Source organism: Mustela nigripes, chromosome 10 (genome assembly GCF_022355385.1).
Source record: "Mustela nigripes isolate SB6536 chromosome 10, MUSNIG.SB6536, whole genome shotgun sequence".
Classification (NCBI taxonomy): domain Eukaryota; kingdom Metazoa; phylum Chordata; class Mammalia; order Carnivora; family Mustelidae; genus Mustela; species Mustela nigripes.
The window spans coordinates 9778251-9796601 of record NC_081566.1 but is presented as its reverse complement, the minus strand read 5'-3'; the positions used below and the strand labels follow the sequence as shown (position 1 = coordinate 9796601).

Genomic DNA, 18351 nt, shown 5'->3' with positions numbered 1-18351 from the left:
GTACCTAGCGGGAACTCAATCGCTGCCAGTTCCTATCCCAAATAAACGAATCTGGGCAAACACAGCAGACTTTTTTAAAAAATTATTTTTAAAAAGACTTGATGTATTTATTTTTGAGAGAAAGAGAGCAAGCACGAGTACAAGCAGGGGGAAGGGTAGAGGAGCCTGCTGTGGGACTCGATCCCAGATCCCCAGGATCATGATCCCAGAAGCCCAGGATCATGACCTGAGCTGAAAGCAGACGCTTAACAGACTGAGCCCCCCAGGTGCCCTGAAACACAGCAGACTTAAGAAACAAGGCATCTAAAGTGTGCCTGGGTAGAACAAAGCGAAATGAGGGGAGGGAAGCAGAGTGTATATATACAGCGTCCAGGCAATTAGGACAGGGTTGGAGGCACTTTGAGTGATTTGGGTTTTTTTTTGAGTTTGATTTTTCCCCTCTCAACCACTGACAACTTTCAGTGGTGGACTAAGTATCGGCCAGCTAAAGTCTGCAAATGACAGGCAGCTCTGTATAGAGGATAATGAATACGATATAAGATAAGCTTAGCTAATTACTGTTTCCTGGCAGATGTCATACAACTGGCTTCTTAAGTGTGTCTGTGAGGCTTGGTTTGGTGTTGTTTTTGCATGTGTGAATGTCAGTGGGTGGGTAAGTGTGTCTACAGACCTTCACCAGGGGAGCTCTGCGGACAGCAGCTCAGGAGTGGATCAGGGTGGCTGTTCGCCACGTAGCTGTACTAGTTAGTGGTTATCTCCAAACTGCAAGCTGCCGGAGGCCTGGGTCTGTGTCAGTCATGTCTGTTTTCCCTGCACATGGTATAGAGTACTGGTACACAGCAGGTGCTCAGTAAATATTTAAGTAGATAAATGGATACGTTGGGCATTGACGCTCTCTGCTCTCTGCTCTCACTCCTCACCCTTTCCCTCTGTTTTCTATATTTGCTGCTCTTTCCCGCCACCTCTGCTAGATGCTTGCTGTTACCTTATTTCTTCAGCTTTCCTGACACCGCCCCCCATCCCCATTTACAGCTAAATTCTTACCCCCACATGAACATGCCCTGTTGTTCTCCTGACTTGCATTTCCCCGTAGGACCTGTTACCACCTCGATTTTATTTACTGCCTAACTCTCCCTGAGAGACTGAAGGCAGAGTTACACAGTTCACCGCCGTATTCCTAGTAGACCTGCCTGCTTGAGAGAATGTGCTCAAACATATTTGCTGAGTGCACTGTGTTTCTAACTCCAGGGTGTAGGTATGCCTTCGCATCAACCTGAAACTGTCAGCTGCATATTCTGAGCACCCTCAGTGTGCCACCCATCGAAAACCCACACATCATCGGCTAATCCCTTTTTGCAATTGAGACTTCCTTTGTCCTCTCTTCCACTCTGTATTCTCTGTATTCTTCGTAGTCTCTAAGATTTCAAAAAGGAGGAATTTCAGGTCTCTTCTAGGTCCCTCAGTGATTTAGGGGAAGTGATTCGTGCTTTTACTGGCCTCTGCAGAACAGAACAAGCGTGACATTAGAAGTGCAAGTGGCGATTTGGACTTGCAAGTGGTAAAATATTGAATGGCAAATTTCATCTGCTTGTAAAAAGGACAAACAGTAACACGAGGGCTCTGGTCATTTGCAAAAGCTGTTTTTCTTTCAAATGTCCTCTAAGAAGGCCCCGAGTAGTGAAGGAGTGCTGGGGTGGGAAGGCCCTCAGCCTCCCAGACTGTAACATGGGCAGCCTGAAGACCATCTCTCAGCTCCATCGAGCTCTGAAAGTCGACGAAGCTCTTGGAGATAAAGCCACGGAACTTTTCATGTCCATCTAGTCTTATTTTTCTTGCTTGTTACCACTGACTTAACATGCCGAGAACGATGGTCACAGATGGATATTTAGACCTATAAACTTTCCTAGTTTATTTCTGATCAAATGAAAATGTTTTTAATAACACTAATATTTAAAATTGTGAACCTATCTAAGGACATTTACAACCTTAGAGGGCCATCATGTTAACTACATGTAACTTTGATTCATGAAGGAGCTGATGATCCGGTTTGTGAACATGGAAGCCCCCCCTTCCCATTCTTCCCAAAGAATTTATAACTCCAGTTTGTGAGTTGTTTATAAGCTCCAAGGACATTGTAACCAAAGGCTAAGTGAGTTTTTGGCAGTACTTGGAAGTTCCTATTTTGGGTGCCTTCCACCTCCACTAACTTAAAGTGAGAATTACCAGTACCGTACATAGTCCATTAACTTCAACTCTAATCATTTCACAAATGTTAATATTTCATTTATTTATTTATTTAAAGATTTTATTTAGGTATTTTACAGACAGAGATCACAAGCAGGCAGAGAAGCAGGCAGAGAGAGAGGAGAAGCAGGCTCCCTGCTGAGCAGAAAGCTGGATGCGGGGCTCAATTCCAGGACCCTGGGATCATGACCCCAGCCGAAAACAAAGTCTTTAACCCACTGAGCCACCCAGGTGCCCCTATTTCATCTTTTTAAAAAAAAGATTTTATTTATTTATTTGAGAGAGAGAGAGCAAGTATGAGAAGGGGGAGGGTCAGAGGGAGAAGCAGACTCCTGGCTCAGCAGGGAGCCCAATGCTGGACTCTATCCTGGGACTCCAGGATGCTGACCAGAGCCAGAGGCAGTCACTTAACCAACTGAGCTACCCAGGCGCCCCTAATATTTCATTTTTATAATGACTGCGTGGTAAAATACATTCTTCTTAAAAAGTTATGGAGAAGAAACTTTAAAACCAAAATCTATTAATCTGTTAAATCACACTGGCCTATGGGACAGTGTTCATATTGTTCCAAATTAACATTGGGGCAGCATTACTCTACCAGCTATAAAGCAGCAATCGGTGGGTAGAACTGACCTTAGTCGGAGATATTGGACCACTAGCTAGTCACTGTGCAGATTTTCTGGGGTTTAAGATGTTCCCCTCTATCACAAATGTAAATTCTGTCACCCCTGTGCAAAAAAACCTCAAGAACACGCCTTTTATTTAGTAAGGAGAAAAATTAAACTTCTGAATTTTTTTTTTTAAACAAAATCCCGGCCCTTTATTTGTCATGAGTTTTTACTAGTTTCAGCATTATTTACTCAGGAGTATTTCTACGGGATTAGGAGCAGAACAGAATGTATGATCGAACTGGGTCTCATTGCTGGTGTGGATGGCCAGGTCCTAAGTTGGACAGAATTAATCTTGCAGAGGTCTGTCTCTCTGGGTAGGTAGGGAAAACTCAGAAATGCCATTCCGAGGCTGCTTTAACTTCTTTGGCTCTCAGCAGCGTGAGAGCAGCGGCCCCGAGGCTCGTCCAGCACGCCTTTGCAGCAGGGAGTAGAGAGGCTCACGCTCCCCAACCCAGCCCTGCATCAGGGGTGGGGGAAGAGACAAAAGAGATGCTCTGCCCTCGCCCTTCCCGAACTTAAAGAATCCAGGGCGCGAGGCAGGACTTGGGAAAATTAAACCAAATATGAAGCGGAAGGAACCCCCCCCCCCCCCCGCGTACAGTAACTGCCAATTTGCGCTGCACAAATCAACACGGAAGTAAGAGTCCAAGGAGTTTTTAAGCGAACAGCGGAGAGAGCGATAAGAAGGCAAATCTAAGATGGAAGAAAAGGTGGAGGGCTCGCGTGGAACATGCCGAGGCGAGGCCTGCGCGCCTCGGGGGTGAGCCCGGCCTCCGGGCTGGAGAGGCTAAGAGCCAGCCGAGGGCTGCCCAGACTCCTAGGGAAGCCAACAGAGGCTGCGGTGCATCGGTTTAACTGAAAGGCGGTTTCCTTCTCCTCCATTTGCTCGGTCCCCATTGGAAGCGCCCTGCGCGGCCTGCGCCGCGCTCTCGGCGGGTTCGGCGTGGGGGCGGGGAGGGAAGTACGGTAATGGGCGGGGCGGGGCGCGGGCGCGCTCCGGCTTTCCTCCTGCGCAGCGCTCCCGTCAGCGCAGGGGGCGGGGCGGCTATATTACGTGCGCGGCGCCGCCCCTGCGAGAGGACGTTGCGTGCTCGCTCGCGCCAGGCGAGTCTCCGCGTCTCCCTCGCGAACTCGGTGAAAGGAATTGGCGCCGTTCGACACCAGGCGGGTCCGCTCTGCAGCACGAACCCACCTCCAGCCGCAGCCGCAGCCGCCGCCCGGGCCGAGGAGCAGCCGCAGCAGCCGCCACCAGTGGCCGAGCGAGCGGAGCCGAGTTTGAGCCAGCGCCTAGCGGTGAATCGGGGCCCTCACCATGAGTTCCTCGCCTGTTAATGTAAAAAAGCTGAAGGTCTCGGAGCTGAAAGAGGAGCTCAAGAAGCGGCGCCTTTCCGACAAGGGCCTCAAGGCCGAGCTCATGGAGCGACTCCAGGCCGCGCTGGACGACGAGGAGGCCGGGGGCCGCCCCGCCATGGAGCCCGGGAACGGCAGCCTAGACCTGGGCGGGGATTCCGCCGGGCGCTCGGGAGCAGGCCTCGAGCAGGAGGCCGCGGCCGGCGGCGACGAGGAGGAGGAGGAGGAGGAAGAGGAGGAGGAAGGGATCGCCGCCCTGGATGGCGACCAGATGGAGCTAGGGGAGGAGAACGGGGCCGCGGGGGCGGCCGACGCGGGCCCGATGGAGGAGGAGGAGGCCGCCTCGGAGGACGAGAACGGCGACGATCAGGGCTTCCAGGAAGGGGAGGATGAGCTCGGCGACGAGGAGGAAGGCGCGGGCGACGAGAACGGGCACGGGGAGCAGCAGCCTCAACCGCCGGCGACGCCGCAGCAACAGCCCCCACAGCAGCGCGGGGCCGCCAAGGAGGCCGCGGGGAAGAGCAGCGGCCCCACCTCGCTGTTCGCGGTGACGGTGGCGCCGCCCGGGGCGAGGCAGGGCCAGCAGCAGGCGGGAGGTAAGAAGAAGGCGGAAGGCGGCGGAGGCGGCGGTCGCCCCGGGGCTCCGGCGGCGGGTGAGTGCTGCGTTGTACGTTGCGCGCGGCGGGAGGCCCGCGCGGGGTGGGGACCGTGCCCCAGGCCTGCCGGAGCCCCGCCGGGGGGAGGGAGCCCCGGGCGGGGGCCGCCGCGGGGGAGGCGTGGGGGGAGAGGGGGCGCGGGGAATCCCGCCCGGCCTCGAGGCCTGCGAGGCCTCGGGCTCGGCGTGTGCGGCGGCGGCGGCGGCGTCTCCATTATGTGGCTGGAGAGCCGGCGGGGGGGGGGGGGGGGGGGGGGGGGGGGGGGGGCGGGGGGGGGGCGGGGGGGGGGGGGGGGGGGGGGGGGGGAGCTGCAGCTGCCGCTGGAGGGGGAGGAGCCGCGGGCGGCGGGCGGGAGCCCCGTCGGCCCGCGGTGGCGCCGCCGCGCTGCGTGCGCGCGGTGCGGGCACATGTCTCGGGGGGAGGGGAGAGGCCCGAGGGCCCGGGGCGGGCGCGCTTTGGCGGTGTTGGGCCGCGGTATTGTGCAAGGAGCGCAGGGGCTCGGCGTGACGTCACTTCCGGCGGGAGGGGCCGGGCGGGGAGAGCGGGGCGGAAGATCAGTACAATGCGGCCGCGGGGAACGCGGGCCCGGGTGGGGGAGGGGCGGGGAGGGCGCGCGGGCCGGGCCGGCCCCTCCCCCCTTCCTGAACTCTCTTCGGGATACACGTGGGCTCGGGGCCTGGGCCGCGCTAGTCTGCAGGAGCTTTCTCGAACCTTCGAGTAGGCTGGCAAAATTAGGAATGTCTTTGGACTGCGTCACTAACTGCAGGCCGGTTCCAAGCTGATTGTTCTTTGAATTCGCGTTGGATTCGTCGATTGTAAACGCTTACAAAAAGGAACGAGGGTCGGGCTTTTTGCGTCCGCAGGCAGGAGGGGCATCCCCCACCCCCACCCCTTCCCCGCGTGGTGTCGCGGCTTGGCCCCTTATAGTAGGGGTGTTGTGTGTTATAGGAGACGGCAAAACAGAGCAGAAAGGCGGAGATAAAAAAAGAGGGGTGAAAAGACCTCGAGAAGATCATGGCCGTGGATATTTTGAGTACATTGAAGAGAACAAGTATAGCAGGTAGAGAATGCCGATCTAGTTTGACCCGCCCCCGTTCTTTCTTGGGTAGGAAAAGCTGAATCAGGAGACAATTCTGTCTTTCAGAGCCAAATCTCCTCAGCCACCTGTTGAAGAAGAAGATGAGCACTTCGATGACACAGTGGTTTGTCTTGATACTTGTAAGTGAAGCTGTTTCTTCCCTTTCCTCCCCTAGTTACTAAATGTGGCGATTTTGGGTCCAAAATGTCGGAGTACTTGACGCAGGGCGCTGAACTTAAATGCAGAAAACTTAGCGTAAACCTAAAAGCAGGGAGATGATGATGGGTTGTATTCAGATTCTGGAAGCTTAAATACTCAGTACAGCATCAGTTGTGTCGTATTGATAATTTTACAGGCTTCAGCAATTTGGTGGTATATTTTATATGACTAGAAAGTTTGTTTGTAGGAATGTAAAATTAATGCCAGTTTTTGGTTTAGTTAATTAATGGAAACCTGTAAGACTACCTGTTAATTGTCGTTAGAGGCTCCTACAATAAAGTAATTTCATTTTTTTGGTAGAATTAAGTGAGCTATTCGGGCTAGTTAAGTATGTATTAATGACTTTTCCCATTAGCACACAAGTATATTCCCTATTCTAAAAGATTGTAATATTACTTTTTCAATAACTGCTCTTTTGTTCTCAATTCCAGTTCAGTAGCTGCTGCTTTAACATAAGTTGATTTCTTCCAAAGACCTGGGGCAGCAGCAGTGGGCTATCACTGGGCTACTAGCTTTCTTCAGCAGCGAATGGTATCAATGGCAGCGCTGTAAACACTGCTACTTTACCCAGTTGGGTTGCAATTGAGTATGAGGAAGTATTGCAAACCTCTAAATGGGCCTTGGCTGTCAGAAGTGTGATTTCAAATAAAAACATTTTGTTGGTTTAGTATTTGATCAGAATTCACAGTTTTTCACTTTGATAAATAGAACAAAGTGTAGAAATAATCGCTGGAGGAGTAGGTGGTAAGGTGTGAACCTGTCCCATAGATCTAGGGAGTTAAAGTTTAGATTCCTATGTTTTCAAATACAAATTACCTTTAATCAGATTTGTGGGGTTGTAAATGTTAACTTTTAATATATTAAATATGCTTTACAGGTAGTTGAACTAAGGGAGTCTTTAAAGGAAGAAAACTGCACATGGAAAAACAGTTGATTTGAGTTTTATTTTAAGTAGTTCGGTTGCTTAAATACAAACTAAGTTGGAAATGGCAAGGTAGTGAAGCGGTGATTCCAGAAGTTAACACTGCTCTTCAAGTAGATGGGCTTTTAGCTGATTACCTAGGAACGTTATCTCATTTATGGCTATCTATATTGGGTTCAAACACAGTTGTTTAATTGAAAATTCTGCCAGTGATCAGGAATTTGAGAGCAAAGCTGATTTAAGGAGAATTCCAAACTATAGATCTAATTTCCTTTCATCAGTAAGAACTTAAAACAACTTTTGAATTTGAGGGGAGAACTCCCAAGAAGGTGCATGCTAATGAGCCACTGACCCAAAGGTAGCTAGGTTAAAGACCTTTCTTGGGGATTTGGGTAATCCAGGGAGTAGATAATCCCCCATTGTTACTGACCAACCAGCAAGCCTGGGGAAAGGGGACATAGTAACAGTGTTAGACAACCAGGTTTGCACTTGGCTAGGTTGAGGCTGCTGCCTTCACAAGTTTGAGAATTTAGGATCTAGAGCCCCTGTAAAATTACAAAGTGCAGAATCAACAGCTCATACTCCTGCATTTTAAAGTATGTGGTCATGGACTCCCTTCAGTTTTTTTGTGGCACTGGTAAATTCTACCTGGTTCTGGCATGCTTCACTTTGATTTCCTGCTATCCTCTACTGCTTGCCTCTAAATCAAGGTAAAGAGCAGAGCAGGTATGTATCCCATGTCACATTGTCTTGATTATTTTATATACTTAAAATACACGTTAAACTTTGGTGTTTCTGGTTTCGTAGGCAGTTTACAATTTAGTTGATAAAATTTGGTGAGAGTGAGTTGGTGGGAGTGGGGCTTAAAGTGAGGATGAGAACAGCAGCATGATTTGTAGAAACTGGAGTGTTCCATGAAGCTTTAGGAAATTATGCAAGAACGCGATAACCAGGTTTTGTCTATATAGCAGATGTGTTTACGTTGGATGTCAAAAGAAATAATATGGTATTTGATATAATTGCAGATAATTGTGATCTACATTTTAAAATATCAAGAGACCGCCTCAGTGCTTCTTCCCTCACTATGGAGAGTTTTGCTTTTCTTTGGGCTGGAGGAAGGGCATCTTACGGTGTGACAAAAGGCAAAGTCTGTTTTGAGATGAAGGTAAATGCAGTTTTGTGAGGGGGGGGTTGTTTGATTTTTGTAAAGAATCTTTGTGAGTTTCCATTTGCCTGAGAGTTAGGTGTCAGTGGAACTTTGAAGTTTTTGTGGATTAGAAGAGGGACTTGAAAAAACCTGTTATAACAGTTAATCGTATCTCTTACATCAGAAATTTGTGTTGTAGAGTCAGCCTGTTTTTATTTAGGGAGCTCCTTATCAGGCACTTGAAAGGCCCATGAAGGGTTTAAAAATAATTTGGTTAGGTTTCAAGTTTTGTTCCAGAGCCAAACATGTTGAATGTATATTTTAATAGATGTTGAGTCGAGAATCTGTAATTTCTAAACATTAACTGTTCTTTTAAATGTGAAGTCAACCAGGGACTTGACTTGAACCTTTATGGTTTCAAGTTTTAAGTTCTATCAATTTTTAAAGTTCTTGTAAATGTAGGGGAGAGAGGGTGGGGTAGAATGGGTGTCTTTTTGTCTTAGTAGCCAGAGAAGAATTACCTATTGCCCAGATGAAACAAGCTAGGGTTTCAAAGGTTTATCTTCCTTGTAATGATTCACGATTTGATTTTCAGGTTACAGAGAAGATCCCAGTAAGGCATTTATATACAAAAGATATTGACATACATGAAGTTCGGATTGGCTGGTCACTAACCACAAGTGGAATGTTGCTTGGTAAAGTTTCCATTTGAGTAGTATGTGCTCATGCGTGTTTAGGGGTCTGATTTCAGGAGTTAGACGCCAAGGCATTCTAAATCTTCTGCCTGTTTTTAATCTATTTTGTAGTATTTTAGGCGTTAACAGTACCACTAGTTTGTAGTGTAGGTATCAGCTGACTTTCAGGTTGTTTTTGTTTTTTGTTTTTTAATGATTATTTGTTTTATGATCAGTGGGTTAAAAATCACTATCGCGTGGTATGAAGTTTTTCACATAGTTACATAACCCATCCAGCTTATTAATTCTCTACATCTAAAATGTAAATGGAAGAATGTTGGTTATATACCCATTTTTCTTGATTCTTTTCATCTTGAATGTTAAAATATGTGGGTCACTGGAGTGTTTTGAACAATCATTTTCATGAAAGTTAATTTATTTCCTTAGGTGAAGAAGAATTTTCTTATGGGTATTCTCTTAAAGGAATAAAAACATGCAACTGTGAGACTGAAGATTATGGAGAGAAATTTGATGAAAATGATGTGATTACATGTTTTGCTGTAAGTCAGCTAAATTTCTGTGTTTAATTGAGAAGTTGTTCAGCTAGGAATTCTTTGAAAAGTATATCAGCATTAGCCTTCACTACTGTTCTGACTCAGAGCTACTTAACATAAAGGTGACCTGGAAATCTGTTCCATTTGCTAAGGCTGCATTGTTTCTGCTTCTAGATACCTTTTTTTCATTCTTTATAACTGTAAGGAAAAGATTTTATTTATTTATTTGACAGAGATCACAAGTAGGCAGAGAGAGAAGGGGAAGCAGGCTCCCCGCTGAGCAGAGAGCCTGATGTGGGGCTTGGGGGTCGATCCCAGGACCCTGAGACCATGACTTGAGCCAAAGGCAGAGGCTTAACCCACTGAGCACCCTGGTGCCCTACATTGTTTGTAACTGTTAAAAAGCTCCTAACATTTAGCCTAAATATATTTTCCATAGGATAAGCTTCATTCTTCAAATTTTGAAGAATTTTTTAGAAAAAGTTTTTAAAGCAGATTAAAACCATCAATTTTTTCCCAATTTAACAGAACTTTGAAAGTGATGAAGTAGAACTCTCCTATGCAAAGAATGGGCAAGATCTTGGCGTTGCCTTCAAAATCAGTAAGGAAATTCTTGCTGGAAGGCCACTTTTTCCGCATGTTCTCTGCCACAACTGTGCAGTTGAATTTAATTTTGGTCAGAAGGAAAAGCCATATTTGCCGATACCGGAAGATTATACTTTTATCCAGAATGTCCCCTTGGAGGATCGAGTTAGAGGACCAAAGGGACCTGAAGAGAAGAAAGATTGTGAGGTAAGTTGGATTTTCTTTCTTTCTTTCTTTCTTTCTTTCTTTCTTTCTTCTTAAGCATTTGAAGATTATTTTTGTTTGGCAAAAATGACATTTGGAAGATCTGAATGATTGCAGTTTCATTCTGGCATGCCAGGTGCCATCAGCCAGTGATTGTCTCTTAGTAGAGCTGTGTTCTTATATGAAGAGCGTGGAGTTTCTAAAAATTGCCTTTGTTTTTAGGGCAATGAAGATTTATATATCTAAACTGGGTTCTTGTGCATTTAAAAAATTACGTATAAGGGATTCTTAGATGGCTGTAGTGATAAGTGAAATGCCGTTTATTTCTGCTGTAGGTGGTTATGATGATTGGTTTGCCAGGAGCTGGGAAAACCACCTGGGTTACTAAACATGCAGCAGAAAACCCTGGTAAATACAACATTCTTGGAACAAACACCATAATGGATAAAATGATGGTAAGTAAAAATATTTAGGGTGTTCTCTCAGCATTTTAAAAAGACCGGAAAGTATTCTAACTTGTTTGTCTGGTGTTTTTATGCATTTTGTTAGCGTTTGATAGGTAGGAATTTGTCAGAGTTAAGATTGATTGAAGTAGAAGACGTAAGTTACCTTTATGTGTAAGGTAAAGTGTGTCCCGGTGGCTAGGTTTTGCTGGTTTTTTTCCCTATGAAGTTTCTTGAACTGGCAACATTTAGTAGCTAAAAAAGAAGTGAACAGCAGAGCATCTTGTTACATGGTAAAGTGAGCCTTTCATAATGACGAGGAAAGGCAGTATTTAAATTAGCAAATGTCTGGTTTCCACATAGATCGGAGCTGATACTAGAAAAAATAAGCTTCATTCACAAGTTCAAAGGAACTTTTTAACTTTTAAAACAGGTGGCCGGGTTTAAGAAGCAGATGGCAGATACAGGAAAACTGAACACGCTGTTGCAGAGAGCTCCCCAGTGTCTTGGAAAGTTTATTGAGATTGCTGCCCGTAAGAAGCGGAATTTCATTCTGGATCAGGTAAGCAGTAGTTTTGAGGTTGAAAAAAGGAGTCGATTGTTGGGTTTGGTGTGGAGCTAACATCTGGCTTTATAAACTTTGCTTTCAAGACAAATGTGTCTGCTGCTGCCCAGAGGAGAAAAATGTGCCTGTTTGCAGGCTTCCAACGAAAAGCTGTTGTAGTTTGCCCGAAAGATGAAGACTATAAGCAGAGAACACAGAAGAAAGCAGAAGTCGAGGGAAAAGACCTACCAGAACACGCAGTCCTCAAAATGAAAGGTATGGAATTTGAGTCTGTTACCGTGTTAATCTTGTGTGATTTGTGTTTTTAAATTGAGTGAAGTCTCCTGTCAGCAATACTGTTTGACGAATCACATATTCGTTCCATGTAAATGAAGGTTTGGTTTATTTCTGTTTCTAGGAAAATATGTTCATAAACCAGGATAGAACACATGGTGTCGTTTCAGAGAACAAAAGCCACTTGAGTTTGGGCTTCAGGGTTGTGGAGGTTTTAAGCTAATCTGACCTTATTCCTTGTAGGAAACTTTACGCTGCCCGAGGTGGCTGAGTGCTTTGATGAAATAACCTATGTTGAACTGCAGAAGGAGGAAGCCCAGAAACTTCTGGAGCAGTATAAGGAAGAAAGCAAAAAGGCTCTTCCGCCAGAAAAGAAACAAAACACTGGCTCGAAGAAGAGCAATAAAAATAAGAGTGGCAAGAACCAGTTCAACAGAGGCGGCGGTCACAGAGGCCGTGGCGGCTTCAACATGCGTGGTGGCAACTTCCGAGGAGGAGGCAAGTTCGCTGGGAGCGCGGGCCTTGTTTGCTTGGCGGCTGAACAAGTGATGAGAATCTCGCAGTTTGGGGGGGTGTGGTTTAATGGAGTTTGACCTTGGACGTTGAATTCGGGTTGATCATGCTGCCCTAGGAACTGGTTTAAAATCTTGTGACTTGATAAACAGGTAGATTACATGAGTGGTTAAATTAATGCCTGCGAAAGTAACTTCTCCTACAATAAAGGACTGGTCTTGAGGTTCCTGTAGTTAGTTCTGTGTGTAAAAGAGGCAGAACATGCTGTTAAACGAAGCATCTCTTCGTTTGTAGCTCCCGGGAACCGCGGTGGCTACAACAGGAGGGGCAACATGCCGCAGAGAGGCGGCGGCGGCGGCGGCAGTGGCGGAATTGGCTATCCGTACCCGCGTGGCCCTGTGTTTCCCAGCCGAGGCGGTTATTCCAACAGAGGGAACTACAACAGAGGTGGAATGCCCAACAGAGGGAACTACAACCAGGTAATGATTTCCAGCTCTCCAGGCACTGATGGGCTGCAGGATCTAGTCTGGAAGGCTGTAGGTTTGCATCACAAGCCTCACTAAGAGTCGGAAGCAGCGCAGCCTGTGTGTCTGTCTGCAGTGGTGTTAGACTAGTGAAGGAAGATGAGGCTCACTGAATTTTGATTTTCAGGTGAACTAGATTTGAGTCAGGTTGATGCCTTAGCTGAATAAATTCTACACCCGAGAACAGCAGCAGAGAGGGTTCCTGGCGCTTCCTCATTGCCAGCAGCCGATCCTTTCTGTGCTGTTGCCTCTCCCCCAGGTACAGAACTAACAGGCTGTGCTCGGAGTTCTTAAAGATGTCTTTTTCTCTCAACCCCCCTCCCTCCCCCGACAGAACTTCAGAGGACGAGGAAACAATCGTGGCTACAAAAATCAATCTCAGGGCTACAACCAGTGGCAGCAGGGTGTAAGTAATCTCTTATGTGCTATGGACATTAATTGCACTTTAAGTTCATAAAGAGTCAGTCTTGAAAAACTTGTCCAGGGATTGGAGTGTTTCAGGGCAAGGTGTGAATATAGGTGGAGTTCGCTGTAATTTAATGTTATAATAAAATATTCTTTAATACAGACGGTTCTTTTTATTGCTAGCTTTAATGGTATAAACTAACCAAGTCATGATGTGTTTCCTTTTGTAACGTGTTTATTGATAATAATGGGATATTAATACTAACTAAATCTGGTTTGGTAGAAGTCAGAGGTATATGACAGGTGTAAATTTGTTTCCAGCAGTTACTCTGAATTAGATTGTCATTTCCTAAAAGCAGTTTGAGTGGCTTATTGATGTTTTTTTCTTTAAAAAAAAAATTTTCTCTTACAGCAATTCTGGGGTCAGAAGCCATGGAGTCAGCATTATCACCAAGGATATTATTGAATACCCAAATAAAACGAACTGATACATATTTCTCCAAAACCTTCACAAGAAGTCGACTGTTTTCTTTAGTAGGCTAACTTTTTAAACATTCCACAAGAGGAAGTGCCTGCGGGTTCCTTTTTTAGAAGCTTTGTGGGTTGATTTTTTTTCTTTTCTTTTTTGTACATTTTTAATTGCAGTTTTAAAGTGAATCGTAAGAGAACCTCAGCATTGTGCACGATAAGAGAATGTGTCAGTATTTCAGGGTTCTACATTTTATCTGTAAAATGTGACTTTTTTTTTTTATCACAACAAAAGTAAAATGTTGCTTTGTACCTGGTGTCTTTTATTAAGAATTTACTCCCCCCATTTCTCACAGAGATAACAGTCGGGAGTCATTGTCACAATATAATAGAAATGTTAGCAACCAGATTCATGTAAGGACTAAGGCGTCCTCATGAATTGCATAAGACTCTGTACTGCTCATAGTACACTCCATCCTCTCTCTAGTTCGCTGAGTAGTGGAGGGGGAAAGCTTCAATAGTAGTTTCCGACAATAACTGGGAAGGCTTTTTTTCTTATTTTAAATAACAATGGAATTGGCATAATTGGGAATGAAGATAAAAATTGGAACCAAGATAGAGAAGATGGAGTGTATGTAGAAGGGCTGTTAAAAATGTAAAACTTGGTTGCATTATTTGTGGAGGCTCAAACTTGTGAAGGTTCAATACCATACTTTTTCCATTTGTTCTGCATTTTGATTCTGAAAAGAAAGCTGGCTTTGCCCATTTCTTATTAAAAAAACTTGTTGTAAATCCAGTTGTCTAATGGGATCTATATGAAGTTAGCTATGTCTGTATGCCCTTCTCCCACAAAATACTGTATAACTAGTGTGCTTGTAGTAGTTACTCCACCATCTTTGTAAGCTAATGACATTGTGAGTCACCCATTTATATCTTAATTTTTAATCATGTCAGTTCTTGAATGGGTATCTCCTTAGCCTGCTGATTTCTTTTTCTTTCTAAAGAAAGTGGGTGGAGAAATTAATTTAGACGTTTGTTTGCAATAAAAAGAATTCATTTTACTCTCGTTTTGGGATTCTCGCCATCAAGGTTCAAAATCCCTTTATAAAACTCCCAAGAGGAGAAAATTTAAGTGTGTGCTTTCTGGACAGCTTATTTTTTACTCTGTACTTGGAACATTTAGGTTTTAAAAACTTAAATGTATACTGATAATTGACTTTGAATTATGAAGTAAAGTTGAATTCTTCCTTCCCCTCCCCCCCAGATGACTTAACATTTTAATGAGGGGAAATGGTGTACTGGCTGGGAGAAGTTAACACTCCATTTACCATCTTTACCAAATGCTAATGGCTGTCCTCAAACCGAATATCTTATACGCACGTATCTAATACATGAAACTCTGGGAACCGGTGCTTTTAGAAGCCATCATGCGAGCCAGTCATTGATTTCACTACTACACAACACTGCTAACTTAACCGTAGCTATGTGATGACATTAGATCCCCTAATCGTAATTCTATTGGGTTTGCACAGAACACTTAATCTTCTTAAAGGACCCTCACTGATGTGAAGTGAGGAATCAATCAGGAGTCAAACTGTAGAACTAAAACTTGACTACAGTCTAGTGTTTTGTTGGTGTTTTAGGTTCTGGTAAGTTTAGGTTTGTCTATTTGTTTGCTTAAGATTTTTTATTTTAGCCATTTTAAATCAGATCTTAAACTTCTTCATAACTCCTAGGAATTTTGCTACAAGCCGAGCTGGAGTTGAGTTTTAGATGGTGGTGTAGGTTTAGTTGATAAATTTTGGAACAAAGGCTAATCCTGTAATTACCGTAAGGTACAAGGTAGTGTCTTGAGGGATTTGTTTTCTTAGCAGTTAGCTTACTGGTAGCAACTGCTGGCATGAACTATTTTGCAGTATACATTATAATTACTAGGATTGCATAGACCTACCCAGGGGAAAAAGTTCAACCTTTGTTGCTAATCAGTGTTTTAGGTACCTTTGAAGACTCGTGGATCTTTCTTCTAGCTTGTAAGCAGTTCTATACTCTAATAATCTCAGTGGGAGAGTAATGGCCAAGTATGGTAGACTGTCATGCCTTGTGGAGCCCAGAAAACTTGGGGAAGAAAGGTGCAATAGATAACAGGTACTGTCCAGGAGAATTAAAGTTTCCCGAAGCAGCCTCAAGTTTAGTATATGTGCTGCCGAAGCGAGCACGCTGCCTCAAGTTTAGAATTAATATGTATGGAAAGAAAGAATCCTGGTGTTTAAGAAACTCAGAAGATCAGAGTGGAGCAGGTCGCAAGCAAGCAAGAGGGAGAAAAGTGAGGATTGCTGTTTGGCCAACTTAAGATCTGCCAGTGAGAAGCTGGGTTTAGTCTTTGACCCTGCTCTTGCCTACCTCTCTGTGGCAAGCAAAGCACCGACTAAACTAAAGGCAGTTCTGAACAGGGGTCCCACCTACTCCCGTGAGATGGCTGTTGCTTTAAGTGGTGCTTTCCCTAGAAAGGTCTGCAGGGAGTTGGACTGATCATCCTGAGTCAGGTGTTGGATCAGATTGGTCAGCTACAGTCGTGTCAAACAGCATGAATAGGTGAGTCAGGAAAGGGCAGAAAGCAGTGCAAGATAGAACTGGAGTAACTGATGCTGTCCCATAGAACGTTTCATTGGTTGCTGGTAGTTTACATCTTGCTTACTCCTGTCTGGCCTTGACAGAGAACTCTGGCTTGGACCTAGGAGGCCAGCACTAACCTCTGGCCCTGATACTGGATATCTATCACAGGAAGATGGAATCTTAGAATGAAGCTGGAGTCAAATCAGTCTGACATTGAAATGACAAAAGGAAGTCCTATAAAATCCACAAAACAAGCAGCTCACATTGGCCTAGGAGAGATAGGTCTGACAATAAGGACATTGAAACTAGAGGGTCCTGAGCACTAATGAGGTGTGGAAGCTTCTTAAAAAGAGACCCATTTTCCTTCGAAAAAGTGCTTAAAATTTTTTTAGGTAAAGTCTAAGTATTTTTGACTTTCTGGAGAGGTTCCATTCATGGACAGATTATGTTCTGTATTTAATGTTTGCATCATTTGTGAGTTGAACAACTTGTTTTTCTATAAGGTTGACATAAATTGGCTTTTTATCCTAGGATCATTCAGTTCATCCTATTGCGCAAATAAAAACGAAGTATTTTCATAGCTTTTTACGCAGTGGTATAGACTTGTCACATACAAAGACCTGATGATCGAGTTCTATGGGAGCATATCTGATACTTGAAAAAGCCGAAACCAGAAGCAGCTTATGCTGAAGAAGGCATAATCCTATCTTTCATAGCCCAAGTCTTGGTTTCTGGTATTTAGACATAAATGTGGATCTTAAAAAGTTTATTTCCGTAATTCCCTCCATACATGTAACTCTAAGACATCTTTAAAAAAAAAAAAAAAAGAGGTGGAACCTGTAGGAGAGAATGATTCTCTGCTCCCATACCCCAGAATAGTCCATGAAATAATGTAGATCTACTTGTAGAATTGCTACGAAATACTGTAGAAATACTGTAGAATGGTATTTTTTTCTAAAGCCATTTTCTCAAAATTTTTAAAATGGATTGAATCGAAACTTTGTGGTTCCCGTTTCTGAGGCTCTGAGAGAAACTTGGTTTTAGTTTTAACATTTTTTAGTAAGGATATGTGGTATTCTGACCTTGGCAGTAGGTTGCATTTGTTAATACAAGCGTTAAAGGATATTAAGTTAGTACTTTGAGTAAGAATCACCTGCATTAGCTCCCAAAACAGCAGTATGAATTTATTAGTGGAAACAGGTCTCTTCATATCGTTACTGGCCTAAACTTACTTAAAACTAGAGTACCCTTCTGGTAACTTGGATAATTTTTAGATTTGAATGTCCTCCTTGGCCCTATTATGTTCAGCTTCTCCGCTAGAACACGCGGGTGGTAGGTCTCACCAGTTGAGTGGTTGGGTTTTTATTTTGGTTGCTCTAATGCCCATTTTTTTGGTTTTGTTTTTATACCTAGTTGCCAGTGCTTACAGATACCATGTTAGACACATACTAAACATCCTTTGTGTAGCTAACTTTTGTCTTACTAATCTTTACTAACCTTGATACTGAAATAAACCCTTCAGAATTATTTTGGAAGCGACCTAAAAGTGTGCTGATGGATACAGTATGTATCTCTTTCGAGTGTGTGGGGTAGGACAAAGAGAAAACCCAGGATCCGCAGCATCTTAACATTCCAAAGTTTATGTGTGTGTGAAATCAAGTAGTTGAAATAACCTACCTTCATAGTTCATTTTTACTGTGTTTTGCTAAAAACATGGTACTTATTTGATGGTCACACTTTGATTTGGGGAGTAATTGGAGCCCCCAAAGAGGGCTTTAGGTTGGTGGGAAATGGCTAACAGTTTGCACTTACAGTAAGGCTGTACTGTCCGACCTACCCAGTTGACTAAAAATCTAGGTGATTGGATATATTTAATTAGATTGCCTAAGGACCTAAATTTAGTCTGTAAGGCTGAGTAGATTGTAAAATATTATGTTTGAAACGTTCACCTAGACTTATTTTTAAAATGTGACACCTGCGTGAATTGTGAGGTTACGTTGGGATGTGCTGTCAGTATGGAAAGCGGAGTAAGGACAGGTATTTGGTAATTGACGTAGGTAGCTGGGGAATTTCGTTGTGATCGCAGATGAGTGTTTGTAAGGGAACAGACAGACTGCTAAGCCAGCACATCAGGAACCACTGGTTAGGTAGGTTATTGGGACAAGACCTTAACAATGTGCTTAAATTTGTGTTTACTTGATCATTGCCTAGGAAGATTACAGTTGTTTTCTCCCTTCTCATGC

General features: G+C 44.4%; 1 protein-coding gene across 2 annotated transcripts; it reads left to right on the top strand.

The window, feature by feature from the left end:
• The first annotated feature begins 3968 nt into the window (after positions 1-3968).
• Positions 3969-14556, top strand: HNRNPU (heterogeneous nuclear ribonucleoprotein U). 2 transcript variants are annotated; one of them, XM_059412542.1, is made up of 14 exons: positions 3969-4861; positions 5870-5981; positions 6066-6139; positions 8166-8305; positions 8883-8982; positions 9409-9521; positions 10044-10307; positions 10640-10759; positions 11181-11309; positions 11399-11567; positions 11829-12083; positions 12393-12577; positions 12957-13028; positions 13440-14556. In XM_059412542.1, the coding sequence occupies exons 1-14, from the start codon at positions 4228-4230 to the stop codon at positions 13491-13493; spliced, it is 2421 nt and encodes an 806-aa protein (XP_059268525.1). In that variant the 5' UTR covers positions 3969-4227; the 3' UTR covers positions 13494-14556. The 2 variants fall into 2 exon arrangements, with proteins under 2 accessions (XP_059268525.1, XP_059268524.1); XM_059412541.1 differs by having other exon boundaries at positions 3969-4918.
• The last annotated feature ends 3795 nt before the right edge of the window (positions 14557-18351 follow it).

What these genes read in the sequence shown, in the direction of transcription:
- HNRNPU (XM_059412541.1), top strand. Translation starts at nt 4,228, where the DNA reads ATGAGTTCCTCGCCTGTTAATGTAAAAAAGCTGAAGGTCTCGGAGCTG. An exon ending in CCATAATGGATAAAATGATG is followed by an intron (nt 10,760 to 11,180) that starts GTAAGTAAAAAT and finishes CTTTTAAAACAG; the next exon opens with GTGGCCGGGTTTAAGAAGCA. An exon ending in ACAGAGGGAACTACAACCAG is followed by an intron (nt 12,578 to 12,956) that starts GTAATGATTTCC and finishes CTCCCCCGACAG; the next exon opens with AACTTCAGAGGACGAGGAAA.